This window comes from Rhinopithecus bieti, unplaced genomic scaffold (genome assembly GCF_001698545.2).
Source record: "Rhinopithecus bieti isolate Rb0 unplaced genomic scaffold, ASM169854v2 scaffold_24306, whole genome shotgun sequence".
Classification (NCBI taxonomy): Eukaryota; Metazoa; Chordata; class Mammalia; order Primates; family Cercopithecidae; genus Rhinopithecus; species Rhinopithecus bieti.
Window position 1 is genome coordinate 3339379 of NW_016811898.1, and position 27883 is coordinate 3367261.

The window sequence follows — 27883 nt, forward strand, 5'->3', positions numbered from 1 at the left end:
CTAGCTATAACTAGGAAGTACTTTGTCCAAGTTACTGAATCACTCTGTACCTCAGTTTCCCCATCAGTAAAATGGAGTGGCTAATAGTGCCTACCCTTAGGACTATTATGATGATTGAATGAGATAATCTTTGTAAAACCTCTAGAGCAGTGTCTGGCACATAGTAAATGCTCAATAAACTTTAGTTTTTTTCTGTTATTATTGATGTGGGCCAAGCACAATGATCTCTGTGGATACAGAGATGAAAGAGCCTTATTCTCACGTGGAACACACCAGAAGCAAGCGGTTATGATACAGACAGAGGAACACTTTGACAAGAAGCCTGGAGTGTGGGCTCTCATGGGAGGAGCTCCCAAATTCAGCCTGTGGTTTGGGTTGAGGGATGCAGGGAACGTGCACAGGCACCAAGAGTGACAGAATCAGGGGCTGCATAAGGGGTGGTTAAGCAAATCAGGGCAGCTACAGAGTTCACAGAAGAGGAGGCTGGAGGGCAGGAAGACAGAGCAATGGAAAAGCTCCTTCTTGGCCACAACCTAGAGCCAGGCTGCTCCTGAGGCCAAGGGGAGAGCTGAGGGATTTAGTGGGGAGGGGACACAGGCAGATTTGCTTTTGAGAAAGAGAATGCTGGTCACCGTGGAGGATTTCCTGAATGGGAGCCAGGCTAGAGACAGGGAGACCAGTTAGGAGGTTGTACCCATTCCTCAAGCATATACTGCAGTCTGCATAATACATTGTCCCGTCTGTTTCTGAATGTCTCCTCCCCGCTGCATCATGAGCACCAGGAAGGCAGGAACCATATCTGTAAAGTCATCTCCTTAGTCTGGCAAAGTGTGTGCGCTCTGTGAATATTGTTGAATGGATACTGAGTGCATGGACTGCATTTCTGATCTCAGTTGACCAGCAGAGAGCACCGTGGGGAGAGGCTGCTGCTGGAACCCAAAAGGCTGGGAGGAGGGGACAGAGGTGGATGTGTCAAGGCTTCAACCCTAGGAAATGAGGAGGGAGGGGAAAGGGGAGAAACAGAGAAACAACGGATGACTCCTGAGCTTCTGACTTAAGCAGGGAAGGGGTCAACTGTGCCATTTACTTTGAGGGGAAACAACTTCAGTTTGGATCCCAATGAGATTTCTGGGGGTGTGGCGGGTGCAGCAAGGTGTCCAGATGTTATTGGAAAAACAGATGAGTAGTTCAGAGGTATGGTCTAAACTAGGCAGAGGGATTTAGGAATTATTATTATCTAGGTGGCAAATTACACGAATGCATATAAAAGTCTAGAAAATGCCTGCATCGTTTTGGCATCTATGTTGAAATAAAAAGTGATTTAATGCATTCATTCATGCCCATCCTTGTTATGAAAAAAAATTTGAGATGGCACTCATAAATACACTTTTATATTTCTTTTAGGCTATAGCTTCTGGCTTTTATATTTCTTTTAGGCTATGGCTTCATTTTTTTCCCTCTAGGTAGAAATAAACACACCTGGCACCACAGAATTTTAGTCTTACTCTCTAATTCTAGCCTAGTGGTTCTCAAAGTGTAACCCCCTGACCAGCAGCATCAGAATTACCTGGAGCTTGTTACAGATGCAAATTCTTAGGTCTCTCCCCAGACCTCCTGACTTGGAAATTCTGGGACCTGCAATCAGTGTTTTGTTTTGTTTTTTGGTGGTTTTGTTTTGTTTTATGTTTTTTTTTGGAGATGGAGTCTCGCTCTCTTGCCCAGGCTGGAGTACAGTGGTATGATCTTGGCTCACTGCAACCTCTGACTCCTGGGTTCAAGCAATTCTCTTGCCTCAACCTCCCAAATAGCTGAGAATACAGGCACGTGTCCCCATGCCCGGCTAATTTTTTTTTTTTTTTTTGTAGAGACAGGGTTTCACCGTGTTAGACAGGATGGTCTCGATCTCCTGACTTTGTGATCTACCCGCCTTGGCCTCCCAAAGTGCTAGGATTACAGGCATGAGCCACCATGCCCAGCCCAGTGTTTTCACAAGGTTTCAAGGTGACTCTGATACGTGTTACAATGCGAGAGTCACTAGTCTGGCCCAATGCCATCATTTTGCAGCTAAGGAACATGCGACACAGAGAAATTAAAAGATGTACTTGCCTGACATCACACATTGGCCGTAACAGGACATGATCCAGACATCTGAAGAAAGACTAAGATCAAGCTACACAGCCTAAATAGAGGTAGCTACCTTCACTGCAGTGGTGATATCAGGAAGAAATGATGTCTTCAAGGGGTTGACTCTGCAAAGCCATCTCAAATCACTCAACTTCTTAGGTGTCTGCTGAAAGCCAGGCGCTATGTCAGTCTCAGAAGTAAGGCATGGGCATTGCTGGAAACCATGAAGGACAGCACATTTTCTTTATCAAAAAATGTCTCACCCATAGGAGGCCTTCTGTATGAGTTAGGGTCCCATCAGGAAACAGAAATTAAGTAATTGAATTAGGGGAATTTCAGCATGCAGAATTGTGACCTAGTGTGGTGAACTACTCAAGCCACTGGTCTCCTGGGCCTTTCCTTTCCTTACCATTACTCCCTATTCGTTTTCCTCCTCCCTCTCTGATCATTCTTTCATGGGTTCCTTTCCTTCACATCTCCTTTAAGTTATCTAAGCAATCTCATCCACTTCCTTAATTTAATAATAAGTATGGATGAGTAATTCTGAAAGCAGGCCTCTCTACTGAGCTCCAGACCTGGCCAGCCTATGGGCTCTGTCTGTACAGGCCACATGAGCACAAGTCACCTTCTTATATCCTCTCCCAATCTGGGAGGGCCATTGTCTTGGAGGCTTCTCCCTTCCTCACCCCACAGGCATTCAGCAGCATCTAACCTGGCACATCTCTGACATCCATCAGCAACCCTCATCCTCAGGGCACATCGGACCCAGCCTGGACCACTACTTCCCAATGTCCACCTGCCCTCCTCTTGCTCTCCTCCAATCCTGCCAATGCAGGGGCACTCTAAAACCCAGTTCTGACCATGGTTACTTCCCCCGCCCCACTTAAACCCTTTTGTTTATTCCTCATAGTTCAGATCCAAAGTCTCAGGGATGACACGCAAGGCCTCCAGGTCCTGGCCCCATCAGCCCTCTGACCCCATCTCCACCCCACTGCCTACCTCTGCTTCCTCTATTCCAACAGCAAGAACTGTGCTCAGCCTCTCAACTCTCCTGACCGCTTCAAACCCAGTACCTTTTGCCTGGTACCTGACAACCCTACTTTTAGAACTGGGTTCAAGTTTTACCACCTCTTTATGTAGACACTTCTTTAAAACAAATCATACACACACACCAATTTTTGAGCTCACAAGGAAGGATAATTTCAAAATATGTAATCACTGGTAAAGTGTGGGCACCCACCCATCAGAACAAATGCAGGCCCTGGAGCTGGAGCAGAGTCTCGTGGTCTCTGCTATACTAGAATATTAACCTATTAGATGTTGGGTTGTAAAGAGGTATAGTGGTCCAGAGAGAGGACATGCAGGGGGCTCAGGGCAGAAGCTCTTCACCAACTAGGACAAAAGTATTTCAATATTTTAACCTTTGGTATGATCCGTGCATGCATGATCACTGATGCACTTATGATGTGCCAGATTCTGTGCTAAGCTAACCCCTCTCAACACGCTACCTCATTGAGTCCTCACAACCACGCTGTACCATCACATCATTTTCATCACCACCACCGTCATCATCTCCATCTCCACCATCATCTCTATTAACACCATCACCATTCTAAGTGACTTGCCCAAGGCCACACTGTCAGTGGTATAGTAGTCTCCTCACCAGGGTGCTGTCAGTCCTGCCTGAGAAGTTTCACTGCAGCCTCTTATCCTGGTGCTGGATCTGCAATTCAACCAACATGTTCAGTAATTTGTATATATTATTTGTTCAAAGGGCAGAACAACCTATTTCCTGAAGGTTCCCATTACTCATGAAAGCATTCCAAGGTACCTCCCCTAGGCCTTCAAAAACCCATTCCAACCACCTCTAGACCAACCATGGCACAACTGGCCACTCCTTCCTCTTGGCCCAATACACCCAACTATAGCACATATGTTTCTTTATAATACCTACCATTTTACATGACTGTCATCCCCACTGGGCTAGTCCTGTACATTTTAATTCACTGATACTTAGCAAAATGCCTGGCTATCGGCCCAATAAATGTTTGTTGAATGAATGAACACTATTGAATGAATGAACAAGACTGAGCTGCATTATTTGGTTTAAGAACTCTAACTGCCCCACCACCAGAAATACGTGAATTCCTAATATATTCCTTTTATTTATTTTCACCACTTGAATTTACATTTATCAGACACTTGTCAATGTTTTCATTTATAATATTAATGAGAATCTATTAAACCACTCCATAGTCAGAAATTAGCAACCGCAGAAATGATGGCAGGAGAAAGAGCAAGAACACACTCAATACAACCAATTGGCCTGAGAAGGAAATGAATTTAATTTTTTCCATGCATGCTACTTTACGCTGTTCTGCACCCTCCCCAAGTGGGTGAAAGGAGCCATTTAAAGCACACATGTCAATACTTAAGACTTTAAAATAAAAGTAAAATGGTTTTGAAATAAAATAGAAATGATTTACAGAGCCTGTCCTGATTTGCTGACGGCTTTGGGAAAAACTTCCAGCTCCGAGTTGTGAAGCTTTGAGGGATCCAGAGTGCCTGACAGCAATCCAGAGATGAGGGGCCCTTCAGCCTGAAAGGGGGACAACAAGCCACAGGGCCTCAGGTCCTAGCCACCCTCTACTCCCTAGGTGGGAAAGAAGAAATCTCTTGCAGCCCCGGGCTCTGGAACAGGACAGATGTTCCACAGGCCAAATGGACCTGCACTGGTGTCAGTGGATGGTAGAGGATGCTGTCCCAGTTAAAGCAAGGATGAGGTACAAAGCTTAGCCCTGCCATTTCCTAATGAATGATCTTGTATGAAGCTTCTCAGCCTGCTGTCCCTCTGTGAAATATAGTCCTACCTCAGGGGACTATAAGGAGGAATAACAGGTTATTACACATGATGCGCACGAGACCTGGCACACAGGTACTCAATAAACAGCATGTGGTTTTTATTGGGTGGAGGGTGGAAGGCAATCCAGGGAAGAAAACACGCCCAGGTGTGCACTAGGGCTGAAGGTCACTCAGATGGTCTGAGACACTGGTTCTCAACCGTGGCTGGACATCAGAATCAGAGAGGGAGCCTTTGAAATACTAGTGCTGGCTGGGTACGGTGCCTCACGCCTGTAATCCCAGCACTTTGGGAGGCCAAGGCGGGCGGATCACAAGGTCAGGAGATTGAGACCATCCTGGTTAACACGGTGAAACCCCGTCTCTACCAAAAATACAAAAAAAAGTAGCCGGGCATGGTGGCCGGTGCCTGTATTCCCAGCTACTCAGGAGGCTGAGGCAGAATGGCCAGAACCCGGGAGGCGGAGCTTGCAGTGAGCTGAGATTGCACCACTGCACTCTAGCCTGGATGACAGAGCGAGACTCTGTCTCAAAAAAAAAAAAAAAAAATGCCAGTGCCAGACTCTTTATGCCTATTCAATCGGCATCTGTTGGGGCAGGGCCCAGGCATTTTTTAAAGCTCCCAGGAAGATTCTAACAAGTAGTGAGGGTTGAGGTCCTATGCTTGAAGCTAAGAGCTGGAGACAAGTAATCATTGAACACACTTGCTAACAGTTCATCAAAGGAGGCCCCCAGCTCAAGAGTGAGGCCATCTTGGTTTCAGAATTAAAAGAAAAAACAGCTTTAAAATAGTAAACTTACCTATTTGCTAATTGTTTATACCACATGCTAAAAAAACACATCATAATTACGAAATTCTCAGAATGCAACCACTCTGGAAAAGTCATAACAAAGCTCAAGTGTTTATTAAGAATATAAAAATACTGTAAATAAGCCATACAGTTTCATTTCACAGTAAACTAAACAAAACCTTTTTTTTTTTGTACTTTTCAGGTTTTTTTTTTTTTTTTTTCAATTGTTTTTGGAAGGGCAAGACAGCCATTAAAGAACAATACAGCTCAGAGGGAAGGGAGATACAGCAAACAATTACAGAAACGCAGTATGCACGCTTCTTGCTGACAGACAGGGCTGCCCAGGCAGCAAACCTCTTCATGGACATCATGTTAAAATAAAAGGACTTGGCCTACATTCCCCAGGGAGAACCCCCATTCCACTGTGGACAGCTCTCCTAACGCATTTTTTGGAAGTACCCAAGGACTCCCCTTTCTGGGAGTCTAAACCTCTGTGTTCCTTGGTGACCTCCCAAGAGAGAACACGGGCTGGCAGCGGGGACAGAGGACTGGTGTAGTGCTTCACATTCAGAACCGTCTGGATGCTTTGCATAGTTACCTCTGATATCATAAGATGCGTCAGGAAGAGAAATGACACACACACCACAGGGGAAGGCGGCCCTCAAGCAGCGGATTCCTTTCAAAGAAAGACCCAGGGGCTTCTCCCCTCCTCATTCAGAGCTGACAGCTATGAGCTTTAACCGGTTCAAAGTGGAAGACAAGTGAGAGATATCTCAAAAATTTTGGCCAGAAGTACAAAAAAAAAAAAAAAAGTAAAATTAATTATCCTTAAAGACAACTGGAAATAAAAGTGTCCCCCAAAACCACCTTTTTTTACTTGAAATCTGCCAGCCAGACAGGATTTCTGAGGTTAATCTGCTTCTGTTAATCCTCAGTTGAAGCCTTTATCATTTTTCTCTGACTAGAGACATCCATGAAAAGCCACCTGTTATTCACAGCGGCTGCGCTTCAGGAAACTAACCAAACTCTGAAGCAGAGAACTTAAAACATTGTCAATAAATTAACTGGGCACGAAAATACAATGCCTTGGTGTTCAGGTGGTGACAACTGCTCTTTAAGAGGGGACAAGAAATTGGGGGCTGGGGGACACATGGGAGAAAACCACACATTTTTTGGTCATGAGAAATTGGACTTTAAATCCGTGCCCTGTACACACAACTCATTTAGACCTTTTCGTGAATCTTCTCCACTTTCACGAACAACCTATCCAGATCATTCCTCAGGTCATCTAGTAAACCCTTGGCTGATTCCAGGTTGTTCTCGTTGCTTTCTATTTTGACCGAGTATGCAACCAAACTGTCCACGGCAGTCCTGAGCATTTTCAAGTCTGCCTCCACTTGGCTGACTGAGGCTTTCAGGTTGTCTAAAGAAGAAAGTCTGTCCAGGAAGTCCTGAGGAGGCAGACGGGCGGCCTGGGCTTGGTCCTGACTGAGCAGCGTGTGCACCTGCTCCTGTACTTTCTGGAGTGATTCCACGGTGCTGGGGAGCTCACCCACACTCCTCTTCAGCTCCTCCACGTCGCCGTAGAGCACCAGCTGGGCCTCACCCAGGCTCCGCACCGTGCTGGCCAGGCCATCCTGGTCTGCCTCTGAGGACCCCAGGCCTTCCAGGCGCCCCTGCAGGGCGGCCAGGCGCTGCTCATGCTCCTGGCTCTTGGACAGGAGGGACTCCAGGCTCTCGGTCTGACGCGCAGAAGCCACCTGCATGGAGAGCACCCCATCCTCCACGTGCTGGAGCCTGGAGTCCAGTCCCTGACTCTTTTGCTGGAGCGCCTCAAAGGCTTCCGAGTGTCTGAAGCCTCCATCTTCCTTCGGCCTGTGGGAATCGGACTTCAGCTGGCGGAGCTCTTCCTCCAGTCTCCGGATCTCCTCCGGGAGGCGGGAGACGGACTCCTCGGACCTGAGAAGCTTCTCCGTGAGGGCCTGCAGGGCGAGCCGCTCCGTGTCGGCCGCCTCCTTGAAAGCCTGCTGCTCCTGCTTGAGGCTCACCAGCTCGCGGACCTCGGTGTAGACGTCGGACTCCATAGTCTGAAGGGTGCTTCTCAGGGCCTCCATGTCCCACTCTCTGGACTTGGCTGAGGTCTGTATCTCCTTCACAGCTTCCTTCAAGGCTTTCAAATCCTGCTTGTGCCCCTCGGATTCTTCCAGGGAGGCAACCTTTGCCTTCACATCGTTGATCTCCTTCTGGCTCCTCTTCTGGACTTCTGTGAAGATGGCGATGTTGTCGTTGATGGATTTGGTGAGCTCTGTCAGTCGCTCCTCCACCGTGTTCTCCAGGGATGTGAAGTCCCGCTCCCGGGCGTCCTTCACCACATGGATCCCATCCGAGAGGTCTTTGAGAATCTCATTCTGGAGTTTCTGCAGCACTTCACTGATCCGGCTGACCTCACTCTCCCCTTGCTTCACAGCTTTCTCTGTGAGGTCTTGTTTATGTTGGGAGCTTCTCAAGATGGACTCAAAAGTTCCAAATGTGGCTTGCAAAGACTGCACCTGTAATCAAAATCCAGACGTTAATTGCTGAGAAGACCTGATGAGTTTCACATGATAGAACTTTTTTTGTCTGTCCAGCTTCCAGGTCCTGTTTTTTCCAGAATGGCACCACAATTTTCCTTTGGAGAAACATCCTTCCACACATAGTCCATATGGTTTTGACGACCAACCCTAGGGCCCCCTTCTAGTGCTCCAGGGACGATTTATAACTCAGGCCTGACTAATCAGGCTGGACAGCACAATGATTAATAACATGGGTTTTAGCCTGATGTGGCACATGGTGCCACTTTTAATACTTTGTTGCAAAAAAAAAAAAACAAAGAAAAGACAGAAAACAAAAACCTGACTCTGTCAAGTCCCTCGGTCTAACCATCACGCAGGAGAGACATGTCATGAGGATGCAATCAGCCGAACCCACAATGTGAAAAATTCTACAGGATAAAGAACCAGGATCTTCAACAACTAAGTGGCATTTTAAAAGAAGGAAAGACAGGAAACTTACAGGCCGAAAGAAATTTAGGAAAATTTTCAATCAAATGTAATGTGTGGATCTTACATAGATCCTGATTTGAACAAACCAACTGTTAAAAAAGACATCTTTGAGCTGGGCCTAGTGGTGTCCACCTGTAGTCCCAGCTACTTGGGAAGCTAAGGTGACAGGTTGCCTTGAGCCCAGGAGTTCAAGTCCAGCCTGGGCAACAGAGTGAGGTCCTGTGTCTAAAACAACACAAAAATTTAAAAATAAATAAATACATTTTTTAAAGCCATTTTTGAAATAATCTAGGAACTGTGATTCTGGACTGGGTGTCAGATGATACTCAAGAAATACTGTAAACTTTGTTAGGTATGATATGCTGTGTTCTGTTAAAACAAACGGAAAGGAATAGAAAGGGAAGGAAAGGAAAGGAACCCTTATCAGTTGGAAATAATCCTAAAATGCTTCGGGTAAACTAAGAATGTCAGCCAGGGATTCATTTTAAAACTAATTCCTAATTCACTATCCCCTGGATCTGCCAGGACAACACAGGCTCTTCAGAGGCCCTAGAGCTGAACTGCCAACATTCTCTGAAGCCCTGAACCCACTTCTGCCCAGTAAATTTTCTGGCTTCAGGACAGGAAAGCCTCTCTGCTTATGCTATGGCCATTCAACAGCAACAGCATCTGGAGAACAAGGGAGACCAGGTTGGGCACCCATAGGGCAAGAGAGTGGTTCAGAATCAGACTTCTAACCCCAGCCAAAAAAAAAAAAAGGCAGATGGCAGGGGTGCTGATGGAATGAAAAAAGAATGGCAAAACATCAGTAATTCTTGAAACTGGGGTTCATTATATTGCTCTTTTTTTGTTTATGCTTGAACACTGCCATGATAAAAAGTTAAAAAATAAAAGAATCAGTCCACTGGCACGGACTCTTGAGCCAGACTGCCTAGGTTCAAATCCTAGCTTGAACACTTAATTCACTTAATTCACACTGCAGTGTGATCTCAGGGAAGTTATTTAGCCTATCTGTACCTTGGTTTCCTCAGATGAAGGATAGGAAAACAGTACCAGACTCATATGATTGTCTGTATGAGGATTAAGTGAATTAATAATATATCAAATACTTAAACTGTGCCCAGAACATAGTGAACGCTCAATACATGGCAGCTATCATCATCGTGATTTCTCGTTTCTTCTAAAGTACCTGGTGAGTATGCAGATTCCTAGAACTATCCTCAGCCCAATGCCAAAAGGCAGGAGGATAAACTGAAACGGAATGTGAACAGCACACCTCAGCTCTTGCACCAGCCCCACCAGTAACCAGCTCTGTAAGCACGAAGAGTCACATTCACTTTCCAAGTCCCAAGCTCATCATCCAGTAGCAAATAAGTCTCTAAAGTGTTGTCTAGCTCCATCGGTCTGTTTTAAGGCAGATTAGAATAAGGTTCTCAGGGGCTCCAGAATACTAGACAATTTCCCTGCCCAACCAAATACAACCCAAGTCTTAAAGGACACTCTGTGAAAGTACTGGAGAGAGCCCATCTTTGAAACTAGGTTACTAAATCACAGTGTCTGCCTGTTCTAAGCATAGCACTCAGAACAGAGGTGTGAGCAGGTGAGCACGGTACCTTCAACATGGCAGGCTTTCATCCAGTGTTTTTTGATGGAATCACAAAATGAAGAAGTTCAAGCAAAGCCTGATGAGCTGGCCCATGTCTCCTCTGATCCCTGCCAGCCCTGACCTGGGCTGGCTCTTCACAAATGGTTAGGAAGGAGACTAGAACAGAAATTATACCTAAACCCCAACACTATAAAAAGAACATGGTGTTCCCCTACTGAGGGTACTATGAGTTGTGCATCCTTATGTGAAAATAACTCATTATAATCAATATGCATAGGAAATATCTGTTCCCCCAACAAATGTGGGATGCCCACTAAGTGGTGGGCAGCGGGCAAGATGCCAGAGATGAAATAATGGTTAGGATCCTTGCCCTCAAGGTTACACCATAGGGTGGGGGGACTGGGTGTTAGCAGTGGTTGACATTCAACCGGGCACTTACGATGGACCAATAACTATACAAAGGACTTCAGACACATTTCAGACACATCATCTCATTACACCCTCATTATCATCTCATGAGTTGGTGGCTCCCAATGATCTCCGTTTTACTAATGAGGAAACTGGTAAGTGGTAGGCTCAAATGTCAAAATCCCAAAATGCCTGATTTCAGAACCTGAGCTCTTAACCACTATGTGATATGCTCAGACAGGGGCAATGACTTCCAAGTGCCCTGAGTACCTGGAAGAGAGGCTGCCAATTCCTGATGCCCTGACTCCTTAGGCAGAGAATCTAGACAAGAAAACAAAGAAATACGAACAGGGAACTCACTCTTTCACAAATAGGTCCTCGTCTCATTAAACTGTCCCTACCAGGCCTAAGCCTACTACCACCATTCTTTTTTTTTTTTTTGAGATGGAGTCTAGCTCTGTCGTCCAGGCTGGAGTGCAGTGGTGCAATCTTGGCTCGCTGCAAGCTCTGCCTCTTGGGTTCACACCATTCTCCTGCCTAAGCCTCCCGAGTAGCTGGGACAACAGGCACCCGCCACCACGCCTGGCTAGTTTTTTATATTTTTTTTTAGTAGAGACGGGGTTTCACCGTGTTAGCCAGGATGGTCTCGATCTCTTGACCTCGTGATCCACCCACCTCAGCCTCCCAAAGTGCTGGGATTACAGGCGTGAGCCACCGCGCCCAGCCTACCATTCTTTATATCACGCTGGATCTGCCAGGGCAACACAGGCTCTTCAGAAGGTCTAGAGATGAACTGCCAACACTTTCTGAAGCCCAGGACTCACTTGTACCTGCTGAATCCTCTGGGTAAGGACAGGCCAGCCTCTCTGCCTGTGCTACAGTCATTCAGAAGATTTGAGCCATTCTCCAATAACAAGAATATCTGGAGGACAAGAGACAGGTGGGCACCCAACTCCAGCTACACCACTTATGGTCTGTGTGTGACCTTGAATGAGTGACACAGCCAGTCCTCAGCCGCCCCATCTGCAAAATGGTGCTACTAAATGATACCTGCCTCAGAGGGTGGCTGGAAGAACAGAAATCATGACTATAAAGCATTTAATAGCATGGCTGACTGACAATGAACACTAATTATGAATACTGTAAGTATACTTCCCTGCTATGAACCAAACTCCACCCCCCAATAAGTCACCAAGAGTTATAAAGGGGTTCAAACTTAGGATGTCAGAGAACCAAACACAACTGGTTCCTCAATGCAAAATAATTATTTCCTGGTCAGCCCAAAGATGCAGACAGAGTGGCCACATTCTGTGGCAAATCCTAACACTGTTCTGGCCATGTTCTGAGTCTCAAGTCAATGAAACATTTATTGGGCACCTACTATGTACTAGGCTAAATAGTGGAGTGGTTAATAGTGTTCTAGGAGTTAGACAACAGTTTGGATCCTAGCCCAGCCACTTACTCGCTATATAACCGCTCAGCCACTTAGCCTCACTTAGTCACTTTTCTCCTCTGTCAAAGAGGGCTGATAATAGTTCTTACCTCTTGGGGCTGTTGTGAGTCAGGAGATGATGCATTTTCAAATGCTTTGCATAGTGTCTGGCACGTAATAAGTGCGCCACAAATATGACACATTAAATTATAGTTTTATTACGCTACTAAATTAAAAGAAAAGTGGTCAGCCAGGTGCAGCGGCTCACATCTGTAGTCCCAGCACTTTGAGAGGCCAAGGCAGGAGGACCGCTTGAGCCCAGGAGTTTGAGACCAACCTGAGCAACACGGCAAGACCCTGACTCTACCAAAAATTTAAAAAATAAATAGCTGGACGTGCTTGTGTGTGCCTCTGGTCCCAGCTACTTGTGAGACTGAGGCAAGAGGAATACTTGAGGCCAGGAGCTCAAGGCTGCAGTGAGCTATGATCACACCACTATGCCCCAGCCTGGTGACACAGCGAGACCCTGTCTCTACGAAATATAAAATATGAAATAAAAAAAAGAGAAGTCACTATTTCAACGATTTTAGAGCCATGAGGATTCTTAAAAGTCTGGATGGAGCCCTCTTCTCATTGTGTGGAAGGGAAAACTGAGCCCCAAAGAAGAAAGTGATCTATATACATAGCTGTGATGGAGACGGGGCGAAGAAGCAAAAAGAAGAGACTAAGGGAGGGGCAGGGAGAAGCACAGAGAATTAACCTGGATTCAAGACCTTCCCTATTTTGGCCTCAACTTCCAACCTCCCCTCTCTCACAATTTCCTAAATGTAACTCCGCCACTGGCACGGTAGCCACCTCCTCTCTCTCAAACATGCTCAAAAGAGTGCCCCTGCCACGGTGTTCGTCACACTTCTTCTCTCAACATTTATCGATCACCGGCTAGATGGCTGGTACTACCCTGGCCACCAGGATACAGGCGAAATTCCACACCCTCCCTCTTCTGAACTTTCATGGGAGTTACCCTCGACTGACACCTCCTTATGTGCTGCACAAGTGATTCGTGTCTTTTGCTCCTTCTTACCCTCCCACAAAGCCTACACAGAGCCACGCAACTGTCAGACTTTAATAAATATTATGATTGATTAGTAAGTAGGTGGATGAAAGAGAAGAAACAGAGGCTAGTGATTATACTCCAGCAGTATGTCTATTTTTTAAGAATGGTTTGACATTCAGGATAGGCAAAGCAGCACTGCCTACTTAATTCCCTTAGAAAAGTCACCTCCCTTGGCCTGCAGCGTTTAGCAGGCTGACTCATTCCAGTTGTTCTGCCAGTCTTTTTTTTTTTTTTTTTTTTTTTTTTTTTTTTGGACGGAGTCTCGCTCTATGGTTCAGGCTGGGGTGCACTGGCAGAATCTCTGCTCACTGCAACCTCTGCCTCCTGGGTTCAAGTAATTCTCCTGCCTCAGCCTCCTGAGTAGCTGGGACTACAGGCATGCGTCACCACGCCCCGCTAATTTTGGTATTTTTAGTAGACACGGGGTTTCACCATGTTGGCCAGGCTGCTCTCAAACTTCTGACCTCAGGTGATCCGCCCGCCTCGGCCTCCTAAAGCGCCGGGATTACAGGAATGAGCCACCACGCCCGGCCGTGCTCTGCCAGTCTTAAGAGGAAACTCCTAGCCCTGCACACTCAACAAAAGCAGAGAGCAACTTGGCAGGACAGACAGCATGCTGGGAAGAGGAGGCAGCGGCTCCGGGATCAGAAGTGGCGCGATTTTTTGTTTCAGTCTTGCAACCAACTTTCATTGAGCAATGACATAGTGAGGAGCGAATGAGAGAAAAGGGGCCGTACTTGGTATGGAAAAACCACAGAACGGCGGAAGCTAAGCACCTTCGCCTTGAGAGTTGGGTCCGTCCATACCTGAAATGAACCCCTGTGGACCCTTAACGAACAGGGCAGTGGACTAGACATTTGCATGTGTCTGCCACTCACCAGCTGGGGACTTTGTCAACTCACTGCTCTGTCTAAACCTCAATGTTCTGCTCTGGAAAATGAAATCAAAACTGTTAGTCCTCCCTCTCTCCCAGGGTGGCTATAAAAATTAGGTGATATGTGAGTAAGCATTCTAAACACCATATAAATGTGGCTAGAAGTATTATTCACCAGTATGATCTAGTATTTTTGGCCCTTCCCTTCCCCTAAAACTGAACTAGGGCCGGGCGCAGTGGCTCACACCTGTAATCCAAGCATTCTGGGAGGCCGAGGCAGGCGGATCACTTGAGGTCAGAAGTTCGAAACCAGCCTGGCCAACATGGTGAAACCTTGTCTCTACTACTACTAAAAAATCAGCCAGACGTGGTGGCACATGCCTGTAATCCTGTAATCCCAGCTACTCAGGAGGCTGAAGGAGGAGAATCACTAGAACCTGGGAGGCAGAGGTTGCAGTGAGCTGAGATCGTACCACTGCACTCCAGCCTAGACGCCAGAGCCACACTCCCTCTCAAAAGAAAACCCAAAAAAAGCTGAAGTAGGACTACGACAAAGGCCTACCTGGGCAGGCTGGTCCAATACAGGACAAGGGACCTAAAGATAGATGGTATTTCATTTCATTCATTCATACTCATTTGCAAATGAGTAAGAATGCCAGCTCCGGGTCTATTAAAAACCCCGCTGGGATGTCTCCCACAGCCAGAGCTGAGGTGGGGCCTTGCCTGAGGCTTCCAGGGATGCGCTGGCTTCCCTTCCAACCTCCTTTTCAGACAACTCTGCCCATTCAGCGGTTCCTAATCCAGAAAGAATGGGCTCCCCGGAGCCTGCCGGCTTCCTTACAGGTCACCGCTAATGCCCTGTGACAGGCCCTTGGCCCACCCTGCCAGGCAAGCCTGGCCATCCTCGCGGCGGCCCATCCCTCGGGGCCGATTCCTCCGCAGCCATTAACAAAGGGGGTCTGGGGACTGCCTCAGAACTAGGGGGCCGCATGGAGGGGGTGTCTAGGCCAGGGCCCGCCAAGGAGGAGCGACCGGCTCCCGCCTCGGGGCCTGGGCAGACAGCGCTAGGGGCCGGTCAGGAAGCACGAAGGGGCCCGGCCGTGGGTCCGGAGGCCGCAGTCGATGGGGACAGTGGGGGGTCCGGGGGTACCCACCTTCTGCTCGACGCCCTGCAAGCCCTGGCCCAGCTCCTCCCTTTGCCGGGAGAAGTCCTGGTGGCTGCGCCTGACCTGCTGGACCTCCTCCAGGACGTGGTGGACGCACCAGCCCGAGAAAGCGGCCGCCGCCACCAGGGCGAGGTAGAAGAGAAAGTTGAGCGCCCTGCCGAGCCTGCGCGAGCAGGACGCCGAGGACGAGGCGGCGGCGGCCGAGGAGGAGGACGAGGAGGAGGACTTGCCGCCGCCGCCGCCGCCGCGGTGGCCGCCCTTGCCATGCGCCTGGTTCTGCGGGTGCTGCTGCGGGTATGTCTATTTTTTAAGAATGGTTTGACATTCAGGATAGGCAAAGCAGCACTGCCTACTTAATTCCCTTAGAAAAGTCACCTCCCTTGGCCTGCAGCGTTTAGCAGGCTGACTCATTCCAGTTGTTCTGCCAGTCTTTTTTTTTTTTTTTTTTTTTTTTTTTTTTTTTTTTTTTTTTGGACGGAGTCTCGCTCTATGGTTCAGGCTGGGGTGCACTGGCAGAATCTCTGCTCACTGCAACCTCTGCCTCCTGGGTTCAAGTAATTCTCCTGCCTCAGCCTCCTGAGTAGCTGGGACTACAGGCATGCGTCACCACGCCCCGCTAATTTTGGTATTTTAGTAGACACGGGGTTTCACCATGTTGGCCAGGCTGCTCTCAAACTTCTGACCTCAGGTGATCCGCCCGCCTCGGCCTCCTAAAGCGCCGGGATTACAGGAATGAGCCACCACGCCCGGCCGTGCTCTGCCAGTCTTAAGAGGAAACTCCTAGCCCTGCACACTCAACAAAAGCAGAGAGCAACTTGGCAGGACAGACAGCATGCTGGGAAGAGGAGGCAGCGGCTCCGGGATCAGAAGTGGCGCGATTTTTTGTTTCAGTCTTGCAACCAACTTTCATTGAGCAATGACATAGTGAGGAGCGAATGAGAGAAAAGGGGCCGTACTTGGTATGGAAAACCACAGAACGGCGGAAGCTAAGCACCTTCGCCTTGAGAGTTGGGTCCGTCCATACCTGAAATGAACCCCTGTGGACCCTTAACGAACAGGGCAGTGGACTAGACATTTGCATGTGTCTGCCACTCACCAGCTGGGGACTTTGTCAACTCACTGCTCTGTCTAAACCTCAATGTTCTGCTCTGGAAAATGAAATCAAAACTGTTAGTCCTCCCTCTCTCCCAGGGTGGCTATAAAATTAGGTGATATGTGAGTAAGCATTCTAAACACCATATAAATGTGGCTAGAAGTATTATTCACCAGTATGATCTAGTATTTTGGCCCTTCCCTTCCCCTAAAACTGAACTAGGGCCGGGCGCAGTGGCTCACACCTGTAATCCAAGCATTCTGGGAGGCCGAGGCAGGCGGATCACTTGAGGTCAGAAGTTCGAAACCAGCCTGGCCAACATGGTGAAACCTTGTCTCTACTACTACTAAAAAATCAGCCAGACGTGGTGGCACATGCCTGTAATCCTGTAATCCCAGCTACTCAGGAGGCTGAAGGAGGAGAATCACTAGAACCTGGGAGGCAGAGGTTGCAGTGAGCTGAGATCGTACCACTGCACTCCAGCCTAGACGCCAGAGCCACACTCCCTCTCAAAAGAAAACCCAAAAAAAGCTGAAGTAGGACTACGACAAAGGCCTACCTGGGCAGGCTGGTCCAATACAGGACAAGGGACCTAAAGATAGATGGTATTTCATTTCATTCATTCATACTCATTTGCAAATGAGTAAGAATGCCAGCTCCGGGTCTATTAAAACCCCGCTGGGATGTCTCCCACAGCCAGAGCTGAGGTGGGGCCTTGCCTGAGGCTTCCAGGGATGCGCTGGCTTCCCTTCCAACCTCCTTTTCAGACAACTCTGCCCATTCAGCGGTTCCTAATCCAGAAAGAATGGGCTCCCCGGAGCCTGCCGGCTTCCTTACAGGTCACCGCTAATGCCCTGTGACAGGCCCTTGGCCCACCCTGCCAGGCAAGCCTGGCCATCCTCGCGGCGGCCCATCCCTCGGGGCCGATTCCTCCGCAGCCATTAACAAAGGGGTCTGGGGACTGCCTCAGAACTAGGGGCCGCATGGAGGGGTGTCTAGGCCAGGGCCCGCCAAGGAGGAGCGACCGGCTCCCGCCTCGGGGCCTGGGCAGACAGCGCTAGGGGCCGGTCAGGAAGCACGAAGGGGCCCGGCCGTGGGTCCGGAGGCCGCAGTCGATGGGGACAGTGGGGGGTCCGGGGTACCCACCTTCTGCTCGACGCCCTGCAAGCCCTGGCCCAGCTCCTCCCTTTGCCGGGAGAAGTCCTGGTGGCTGCGCCTGACCTGCTGGACCTCCTCCAGGACGTGGTGGACGCACCAGCCCGAGAAAGCGGCCGCCGCCACCAGGGCGAGGTAGAAGAGAAAGTTGAGCGCCCTGCCGAGCCTGCGCGAGCAGGACGCCGAGGACGAGGCGGCGGCGGCCGAGGAGGAGGACGAGGAGGAGGACTTGCCGCCGCCGCCGCCGCCGCGGTGGCCGCCCTTGGCCGCCCTTGCCATGCGCCTGGTTTCTGCGGGTGCTAGCTGCGGGTGCTTGCTGCGGGTGCGGCGCGGGCGGCGCGGGCTGCTGCGGCGCCGGAAGGCGGCTTCTTCGCCCACGTCATCCGCGCCGCCCGACGGGTGGGCAACTTCTCCGAGGGGCTTGCGGGCGCCGTGGCCGCCCTTGGACCCCTTTGTTTGGCCGAGGCTGGGGGGCGCGGCGGCGGTCAGGCCGCGGCTGGGAGGCGAGCGAGCCGCGGCGCGCGGCCGGGAAACTTGCTGGGGCTCCCCCGGGACTGGCCGAGCGGCACGCGGAGCGCTACTGGCGTCGGAGCGGCCGAGGAGGACGCCGCGGCCGGGAAGGAGGCCGGGCCGAGGAGGCGGGAAGGAAGGGGGCCTGCCTCCGCGCTGCGGCGCCGACCCCGCCTCCCGGTAAGGGAGGCCGAGCGAGCCGAGCCGGGAGAGGCCCTGCCACGCAGCGGCCCGGCGGCCCCCTCCTCCCGTCGCCACGACCCGGAGAGGGAGGCCGGGCGGGGTCTACGGGGGCGGAAGCCGCGCGAGGGCGGCCGGGCGCGGGCGAAAGGGCGGCGGGTCTGCGGAGGCTGCGGCGGGCGCCGATGTGCCGCGAGGGAGGGAGAGGAGAGGAGCGGAGGGGAGGGGAGGGGGAGGGGAAGGGGGAGAGGGGAGGGAAGCGGCTGAGGTGGGGCTGGGCGGCCGGGCGGGTTCCATGCAGGACGGGGATGGAGGGCCAGGTCGACCCCAGCCGGGGCGTGCGGGCCAGCAGGGTCGACGGGGGCCGGGGATGGGCGGCCAGGCGAGGTCAGAGGGACGAAAGCCGGGGGTGACCCTGCGCCGCGGGCTAAGCGCGACCCCCTCCCTTCCCGACCTGTGCGGAGAGGAGAGAATGAAGGGGGGCGCCCAAGGAGCCCTGGCCCCGGGAGTGGGAGTCAGCGGATGGGAACAGATCGCCCTTCCTTTCCGCCGGGAATTGGGGGAATCCCCCTGCTTTCACCCTCCCAGCCCGCCATGAGGTTGGGCTTTGTCCTTTGCCTTGGGTTTGAAGGCGGAGGCACAAAGGGCTGTCCAAAATCCAGCCAGCTTCGGAGGCATGTTTGGTGCGAGTTAGCAAAGATTCTCGACTGCGGTAAGTCTGTTCAAGGGGACGCATTCACCGAGCGTCCCCGTTAGCCAAGTTAGCCTGCTGTGGCCAGCTCTTTACTTTTTCCCCCCGAAGTCCCTTCAGCTCTGTTTTCCCTTTGGGGGTCATGAAGTTTGTCCACGGCCCCTACTCCGGGCAGCCTGTGGGATGGGTGCTGCAGAGCCAGCAGCAGCCGCACAGAAAGAGGCAGATCAGGGTTGTCACCCCTACTTTTGTAAAAGGAAATCTAATATTGCCAGGCTGTGTGCTTAGCGACTCACATATGTTCTCGAAACCTCACAAAAGCCCTGTGAGGTGGAAATTATTTTACCCATTTTGTAGGAAGGAAATTGAGACTAAGTAAGCCGGCTTCGGATTGGCCCAAGGTCACATATAGTCATCATTCGAACCTCACTCAGTCCGCTTCTTTCTGAAGTCTATGCAGCTGAATCACTTCAGAATGGGAAGGAAACGGGAGCCCAGGGAAGTTAAGCAACTTGCCCACTCACTAAGTCTAGTAGGTGCCGGGGCAGGGACAGAACTCACTCAATTCCACTGCTTTCCCCAGTTCCTGGTGAGTGGTGTGTGCCTGGCCCGTGTGCACCTGGCACTGTGTGTGGTAGGAATGATGTTTCTTCTGTCTGTAACCTCCTCCCAGTTCTGTTAACAAAGACAAAACCATGCCCTGCCCTTAAAGCCTATAGGGTTCAAATGCCACCTCTTTGGTGGTACTTTCCCTATAACACCACTTGATACCTCTCATGGGACTTAGCAAGTAATTTCAACGAGAGGCATATATGTTGGTTCAATATAGCAAACCTTTGTTGAAGGCTCACTAAGTGCCAGGTATGTCTCCCCTCCTTGAGGACTGGAAGCAACCATAGTTTGTATTTCTCCTTCTTTCTCGCTTTATAAGTCACTACTAAAAGCCTCTAGTGAATGAACGAACACTTGTGTGCCTGCCCTCAAGGAGCCTGCATTACACTTGGAGAAATATACAAAAACCTGTTAAGGGCTAACTTAGGTTAATTGGGAATATAAATGTAAAGAGATTTGGAAAGCAAACCATTGGGCTATACATGGGCAGGCTTTGGGGGCAGAAAGACCTTGAGCAATGCCTTGAAGAATGATTTGCATATGAGGAGAGCAGGGAGGATATTTCTGTGGCGGAAATGGGGTGAGCCCAGGACACCTGTTGGACATGAGGGTGTGTTCTACATGTAGAGAAGAAAGAGATGAACTGGGTGGAGCGGGTCCAGATTGCAGAAGGCTGTAAAAGCCAAGCTGGCAGATAGAAGAATCGCTATTAGTGTGGGAGGACAGAGTAAATTATAGCAGGTTCTGGACTAGAAATACAACCATCTGCCCCAGTCAGAGAGGAACATACCTACTTCAGCTAAATACCAGGAGCTATTGTAGGAGCGTCCTGGTTCAACAGGGCATAGGTCTCTGACCTGTGGGGCGGGGAGACAGCAGAGGAAATCAGAAGACTCACTCATCCCAAGAACCTTGTTTAAAAACTATTCAGCTAAGTTTGGGTTGTGTTGTTAAAATCTCTAGTGCACAAAAAGAGGTTATCTCCCTTCAAGCAGTTCTCCATGTTAGGGGCAGAGGCAGTAATAACTGGTAAAGCAGCTTGCTGCCAAGATCTGGCCTTGGAAGCAAGAGCCCTACTCCTTACTCCTTTAGTGCTACTACCAAAGTGTGTGACCTTGAGAAGTATCCCTAAACTCCTCTCTAGATTTCAGAGTCACCCTTTCTGTAAGTGCATCTTTAAGGACCTTTCTTATTATTAATCTGTTTCTTAGAGAAATAGTCATCTGATACTTATCAAAAATAATTCAGTGATATTTAAATTCTTAAAAATTGATCCAGGCCAAGTACAGTGCCTCACACCTATAATCCCAACTATGTGAGGCCAAGCCAGGAAGATCACTTGAGGCCAGGAGTTCAAGACCAGCCTGGATAACAGCAAGACCACAACTCGACCAAAATAAAATAAAATTAGCTGGATGTGGTGGCACTCAGGAGGCTGAGACAGGAGGATCGCTTGAGCCGAGGAGTTCAAGGTTATAGTCAGCTATGATGACACCACTGTACTCCAGCCTGGGCAACAGAGCAAGACCCTGTCTCAGGAAGAAAAAAAAAAACACCCACACTGTAGGTCAGATATGAGAATGGACAGTTGCTCAATTTTTGCCTCTACTGAGCACTGAATGAATGGAGAGTAGGATTGAGGGGACTGTTAGTATTTTCAGCATTTCCCTCTCTTTCTTTTCCTCTGGGAGATAGTACATATAATGGTTAAGACATAGGCTATAGAATAGACTGACTTGGGTTCCAATTCAGCTCCATGACTGACTTTGGAGTGTGATCTCTCTGAACCTCAGTATCTTCAGCTATAAGACAGGAATAATTGCTACCTCACTGGGCCAGGGTCGGTGGCTCAGTGAGGTAGTCCTCCCCAAATCCCAGGACTTGGGGAGGCCGAGGCAGGTGGATTACTTGAGCCCAGGAGTTCAAAACCAGCCTGGGCAACATGGCAAAACCCTGTCCCTACAAAAAATACAAAAACAAATCATCCAGGCATGGTGGAGTGTGACTGTAGTCCCAGCTACTTGGGGAGCTGAGGCGAGAGGATCACTTGAGCCTGGAAAGTCAAGGCTGCAGTGAGCCCTGTTCACTATTGCACTCCAGCCTAGGTGATAGAAAGACCCTGTCTCAAAAAAAAAAAAAAAAAAAAAAAAAAACCTTGCTGTTATGACGATTAGACGAGAGACACCATATGATACTGGGCATGTGGCAATGCTTAGTGAATATTGGACAGCTAATACAATTTGCAGAGTCACTGAGGGAAAGTATAGCTTCACAGAGCTGCTGTGTCCAGATTCCAACGATTTTCTTTCATCATTATTTCTTGGGGCTCCCAGGACCATATGTGGCTTACAAACCACAGGCTAGGATGTGTTTAACGTTAAAAGCAAGCAGTGTGTTTCTCTGAAGTGTGGCTCCACCATGGTGTTCAGTTACACCCAGAGGAGGAGGCTGGTGGGCAGTCATGGAAGCACCTATTCCAGGGCAGGAAGGGATCAACAGCTCTTCCTGGAGACTTCCATTCTCCTACCTCAGTTTCTGAGCACAGCATGCCTCTAGGGGAGTTTCTTTTCTGCTTTTCCTCCCGGTTTTGTCTCCTCTATCCCTTTTCCTTGCTAAAGTGTGTTGGACGGTCAGGAATGTGGGCGGAGAAGAGGGAGAGCTGGAGACATCTCTTCCTTTCATCCAGCTTGTGTAAAAATGCCTTGGAACTCCCTCGTACCACATGCACCATAAATTACAAGGTCAAGCTTTGTAAGCCTGCAGCCCTCTTGGCTTTCTGCATGTTGGTTAGAATGCCTAAATAGAAAGCCCCCATTAATGTTGATTGCCTCTTCTCTGTTCCAGGTTGGCAAGGCCCCCAGTGGCCAAGGCATGAGCCTGGATGCCCTGCAAACTGAGTACGTGTTAGGGATAGGGGCCATTCTTTATAGTTTGGCTCTGGAGAGCTAGGACCACTTTTCCCAGCCTCAGGGGTGCACATCCTCAGGAGCTCCCTACTTCCAGATGTTGTACCTCCATGCAGAAGAGGAAGGGCCCAGCTGGGGCACCTCTTGGTTGAGGAATGAGTATGTGACATTTTCGTGTGGGTACATTTTGATGCTACTTTAAAAATAGGCCGAGCACAGTGGCTCACACCTGTAATTCCAGCACTTCGAGAGGCTGAGAGAGGTGGATCACCTGAGGTCAGGAGTTCGAGATCAGCCTGGCCAACATGAAGAAACCCTGCCTCTACTAAAAATACAAAAAATTAGCTGGGTGTGGTGGCACACACCTGTAATTCCAGCTACTCGGGAGGCTGAGGCAGGAGAATCGCTTGAATCTGGGAGGCGGAGGTTGCAGTGAGCCAAGATCACGCTACTACACTCCAGCCTACACTCGTATGATGAGGAGGAGGATAATGGTGGTGATTATGACAATGGTGACAGTGGGGATGGTCTCGCTCTGTCACAATCAGTCAATCAATACATAAACACCTTTCTAGTTGTTTTTGCAGTCCTAAGATAAGTGCTCAGTAGCATCCCTGCCCTTCTCATGTGAACTTGAGGGAGGGGTAAGACCCAGAGATGGCGTGGGGACGGGATAAGGAAGGCCTACTGTTCATATTACTTGCGAACATAAAATGGTTTTACATTTTGATGCCACTTCATTAAATTGACTGAACGATACGAACTGACCTTACACCCTCCTTTAAATTCCGGCTAACACATCCATGTGCTCAGGTGGTATCCGTTGATAATGCCCATGAAAATATTTTGTAAACTACAGGGTGCTAAACAATTGCTTACTTGTATTTTCTGTGGGGCACAGTTTGGCGCTATATACAAAGCAGCGAAGTCTCAACAAGAATGATGACGACTACAGTGAGCACAAAATAAAGTCTTTGGGGTGTTTTTTTTTTTTTTTTTTTTAGGAAACAGGGTCTCGCTCTGTCACCCACGCTGGAGTGCAATGGTGCATAATCTCAGCTCACTGCATAATCTCAGCTCACTGCAACCTCCGCCCCCTGGGTTCAAGTGATTCTCCTGCCTCACCCTCCTGAGTAGCTGAGATTACAGGCCTGTGCCACCACACCCGGCTAAATTTTTTGTATTTTTAATAGAGATGGGGTTACATCATGTTAGCCAGGCTGGTCTTGAACTCCTGGCCTCATATGATCCTCCTGCATCAGCCTTCCAAAGTGCTGGCATTACAGGCGTGAGTGACTGCTCCTGGTACAAAATAAATGCCTAATAAAATAATACTAAAATTAATAGCAAACTTTTGTTGGGTCTTGCTTATGTGTGGTCATTGTACTAAGCACTCTGCATATATTTTTAAACTTATTTTTTATTTCCATAGGTTTTTGGGTAACAGGTGGTATTTGGTTATGAATAAGTTCTTTAGTGGTGATTTCTGAAATTGTGGTGCACCCATTATATCTTTTAAACTTCACAACAGCCCTGTGAAGGACTTACTCTTCTCCCCATTTTACCGATGATAAAACAGAAGGGAAGCATAGAACAGTTAAGAAACCTGTCCTAGTTCCCGCAGCTAATAAGTGGTAAAACCAGGATTTGAACCCAGGTGGACTGACTCCAGAGCCCGTGCTCTTAGGCACCATTTAGCTGCTTAAAATCCTAGCAGGCCCAGCCAGGGCTGAAATGGGTAAATAATGGTCACTGGGTGGCTAAGGATGGAGAAATCTTCTTGTCCAGAGTTGGAATGGAAATCAGACAGCTCAGTCCGAGGTGCCCTAACAGTCACTGAAGGTCATTCATTTTCAAGTTAATGAGTTAGAATTTCACTCACCAACCAAAACTTCACTGGCCAAAGGGATCTGGGGCCTCGTCCAGCTGGCATGAGTGATGTTAAATTTGGTGGTCTGGAAGGTGAGTGGCCTCCAGTGTTCTCTCTGGAGGAAGGGAAGCCTTCATGTGCATAAGTTTCACTCCTGTGGAGAAGAGGGACCTTTTTAGTTTGAGTGGGAGCCATAAGTGTAACCCTTGATGGTCAATGGTAAAGGCCTTGAGGCTAAGAGGTTGGTTGGAACCCGGGTCTAAGGAAGTCAAGACCAGGGCTTCTGTGAACTTGGCTTCGCTATAGGATTATAGAATCAGGGAGAGCTAGTTCAAATCTTGGCTCTTGCCACTTACGTGACCTTGAGCAAAATACTTCACTTTAGTGAGTCCCAGTTGTTATGGAAGATAACAATAGTACCTACTTTACAGGTACAATATGAGCATAAAATTGATTTTCTCCTCAACATCTGCTCACAGTCTTCCACATCCCAGCACATGCCAGTTCCATCTGTTCAGCTGCTCGGGAATCATGCTTGACTTGTCTCTTTCTCTCACTCCTGTTCCATATTTAATGCAGTATATTAGAAAATCCTGCTGGCTTTATCTTCAAAATATATCTAGCATCTCCCACTTCTCATGACCTCCACAGCTATTCCATTGATTCCAGCCACCAGCAGCTCACACTTGGGTTACTGAAATAAGCTAGACTGGCCTCTCTGCTGAAGTACTTGTCACCCTGTCTTTTGTTTTCAGCACAAAAGCCAAAGTGACTCCATTAGAATATAAGTCAGATCATGTTGCACCTCTTTCCAAAATCCTCTGATGACTTTCCAAGTCAATGAGAGTAAAGGCCAGAGTTTTTACAATGACCTGGTCCCCATGTTCTGCCCCCTGCTGCTTCTCTGATCTCATCCACTGTTACTCCTAGCTGTCATCCAGCCACGCTAGCCTCCTTTTTCCTCCTCACATGCCAGGCATGTTGCTGCCTGGGGGCCTTTATAATTTTGTTCCTGGCCTTTGCACCACCCCCCGCCAAGGTATCTATGTGGGGCCTCCTTCCCTTCCTCAATTCAAATGTCACCTCTAGATGAGCCTTCTTTAACCATCCCAAATAAAAATGGCAACTGCCCAACCCCAGAAACTTCTTTCCCTGCTTTATTTTTCTCGCCAGTATTAATTTTACTTTGACATACTACATAGTTCCTTGTAGTATGTCAGATTCTACAAGGACACATGTAGTATGTCAAAGGAAAATAAATGTCAATCCTTGTAGTATTGTGAATTCTCACTTGTGGAATTAGGCTAATGAGAAGAGACAGACATAGACATATTGTCTGTCTCTTCTCATTAGCCTAATTCCACAAGTGAGAATTTTATTTAGCTCACCCCTGTATCCTTTGTGCCCAGAAAAATGTCTGATGTATAGTAGGAGCCCAGTAAATGTTAGGAATATCACATCATAAAAATTTAGGTAGGGCCTTCTTTTTCATAAGACAACCACAAGGAAGAAGACTGGAAGCAAGGAACCCAGTGAGGAATGACCTCGGACAGCTTCGATATGATGAGGAGGAGGACGATGATGGTGGTGATTATGATGGAAATGGTGATGGTGATGATGACAATGGTGATAGTGGGGATGGGTATGGTGATGACGATGGCAATATGAGGATGATGATGGGATGGCAAGGATGATGACGGTGAAGACAATGATCACTATAATGACAGAATTTGATCACTAACTGTTCAGCTGCAGGGGAGGTGCAATGACACAGGCCCTTGTGATCTTTAACATTTAGTGAGCATTACTTTATGCCAAACACTATGCCAGGAGCTTTACACGCATTACCTCCTTTCATCCTCAGCGAATCTTTGATGTAGGCACCACAGTAGTATTGATCCAGTTTGCTGATGAGGGTGGACAGCTTATCCAAGGTGACCCAGCTTGAGAATGATAGGGGACAGAGTAGAATCCAGGCAGTTAATGCTAAAGCCTACACTCTCAACTAGCATACGAACAGGTAAGAGATAAGAACAGAAGGCCTAGTGTGATAAAGTGACAAAGCCAATATTATTCAGTCTTCAGATAAAATCCAGATTCTTACTAAGCATCATGAATCTCAAACTGTGAAGGGCAAGGCAGGGCCATATCTCAACCTGACACTGGTATTTCACCTCTGCAACTGTTCCCTCTCACCATGCTGTTGATGGACATGAGTCATCCCTTAGGTATGCTATAGGCAGAAAAAAAAATTACGAGGAACACTGCCTTAACATGACATTGAAAAAAAATCCCTTTCTCAATCCTTCTCTCTCTAGCCTCATTTCCCCCCAAGTCCCTTCCTACTATACATTTAGCCAGACTGAGCTTTCCTGCAATTGCCCTAATTTGCCATATTCTCTTAGGAACTCAGCTTCCTTGACCCTTTCCCTGCCTTCACCCCCAGCCTGGATAAGGTGTCCCTTCCTGGTACCTCTCCAACTCCCAGATGGGTCATGACACTTATCACAATGTATTGTAATTGCCTGTTTACCTACTGTCATCCACACTGGAACTTGCAGAGCAGAGACTGATCTGTTCCTTTTTTATCCCAACACTTTGCCTAGATTGTTGCCTAGATATGTTTCATAGGCACTCAACATATGATGGGTGGGTGGATGGATGGATGTGGGTAGGTGGATGGATGGATGGATGGGTGGATGGATAGATGTGGATGGGTGGATGGATGGATGTGGATGGATGAATGGATGTGGATGGATGGATGGATGGATGGATTATATATTAGTTTGCTAGCACTCCCATAACAAAATACCACAGGCTGGGTGGCTTACACAACAGAAATTTATTTTCTCACAGTTCTAGAGTCTAGAAGTGAAAAATCAAGATATCTATCAGCAGGTGTGGTTGCTTCTAAGGGCTCTCTCCTTGGCTTCCACCTTCTCACTGTGTCCTCACATGGTCTTTCACCTCTGCAGATGCATCCTTGCTGTCTCTCTGTATGTCCAAATTTCTGCTTCTCATAAGGGTATCAGTCAAATTGGATTAGGGTTCACCCTAAAGACCTAATTTTAAGTTACCCCTTTAGCTATACATTTAGCCAGACTGACACTTCCTGCAGTTGCCCTAATTTGCCATATTCTCTTTGGAACTCACCTTCCTTGACCCTTTTCCTGCCTTCATCCCCAACCTGGATAAGGTGTCCCATCCTGGTACATCCCCAGCTCCCAGATGTGTCATGGTACTTATCACAATGTATTGTAATTGTGTTTACTGCTGTTTACTTACTATCATCCACACTAGAACTTTCAGGGCAGAGACCAATCTGTTCCTTTTTTGTCCCAATATGAGGCACTTTGCCTAGATTGTTGCCTAGATATATTGCATATGCACTCAATATATGATAGATGAATGGCTAGATGTTTAGATGGATGGACAGATGGATGGATGGATG

At 48.5% G+C, this 27883-nt stretch overlaps 1 protein-coding gene across 1 annotated transcript in view; it reads right to left on the reverse strand.

Moving 5' to 3' along the window:
* Positions 1 to 5866: 5866 nt before the first annotated feature.
* Positions 5867 to 27883, reverse strand: part of CKAP4 (cytoskeleton associated protein 4) — a 33570-nt gene continuing 11553 nt past the window's right edge. The window contains exons 2-4 of the mRNA XM_017895300.1: positions 24445 to 24586; positions 17655 to 18458; positions 5867 to 8323 (exon numbers count right to left, since the gene is read on the reverse strand). Of these exons, the coding sequence (XP_017750789.1) occupies positions 6998 to 8323; positions 17655 to 18458; positions 24445 to 24586 (2272 nt within the window). The 3' untranslated portion in view covers positions 5867 to 6997. The remainder of the gene's footprint in view (positions 8324 to 17654; positions 18459 to 24444; positions 24587 to 27883) is intronic.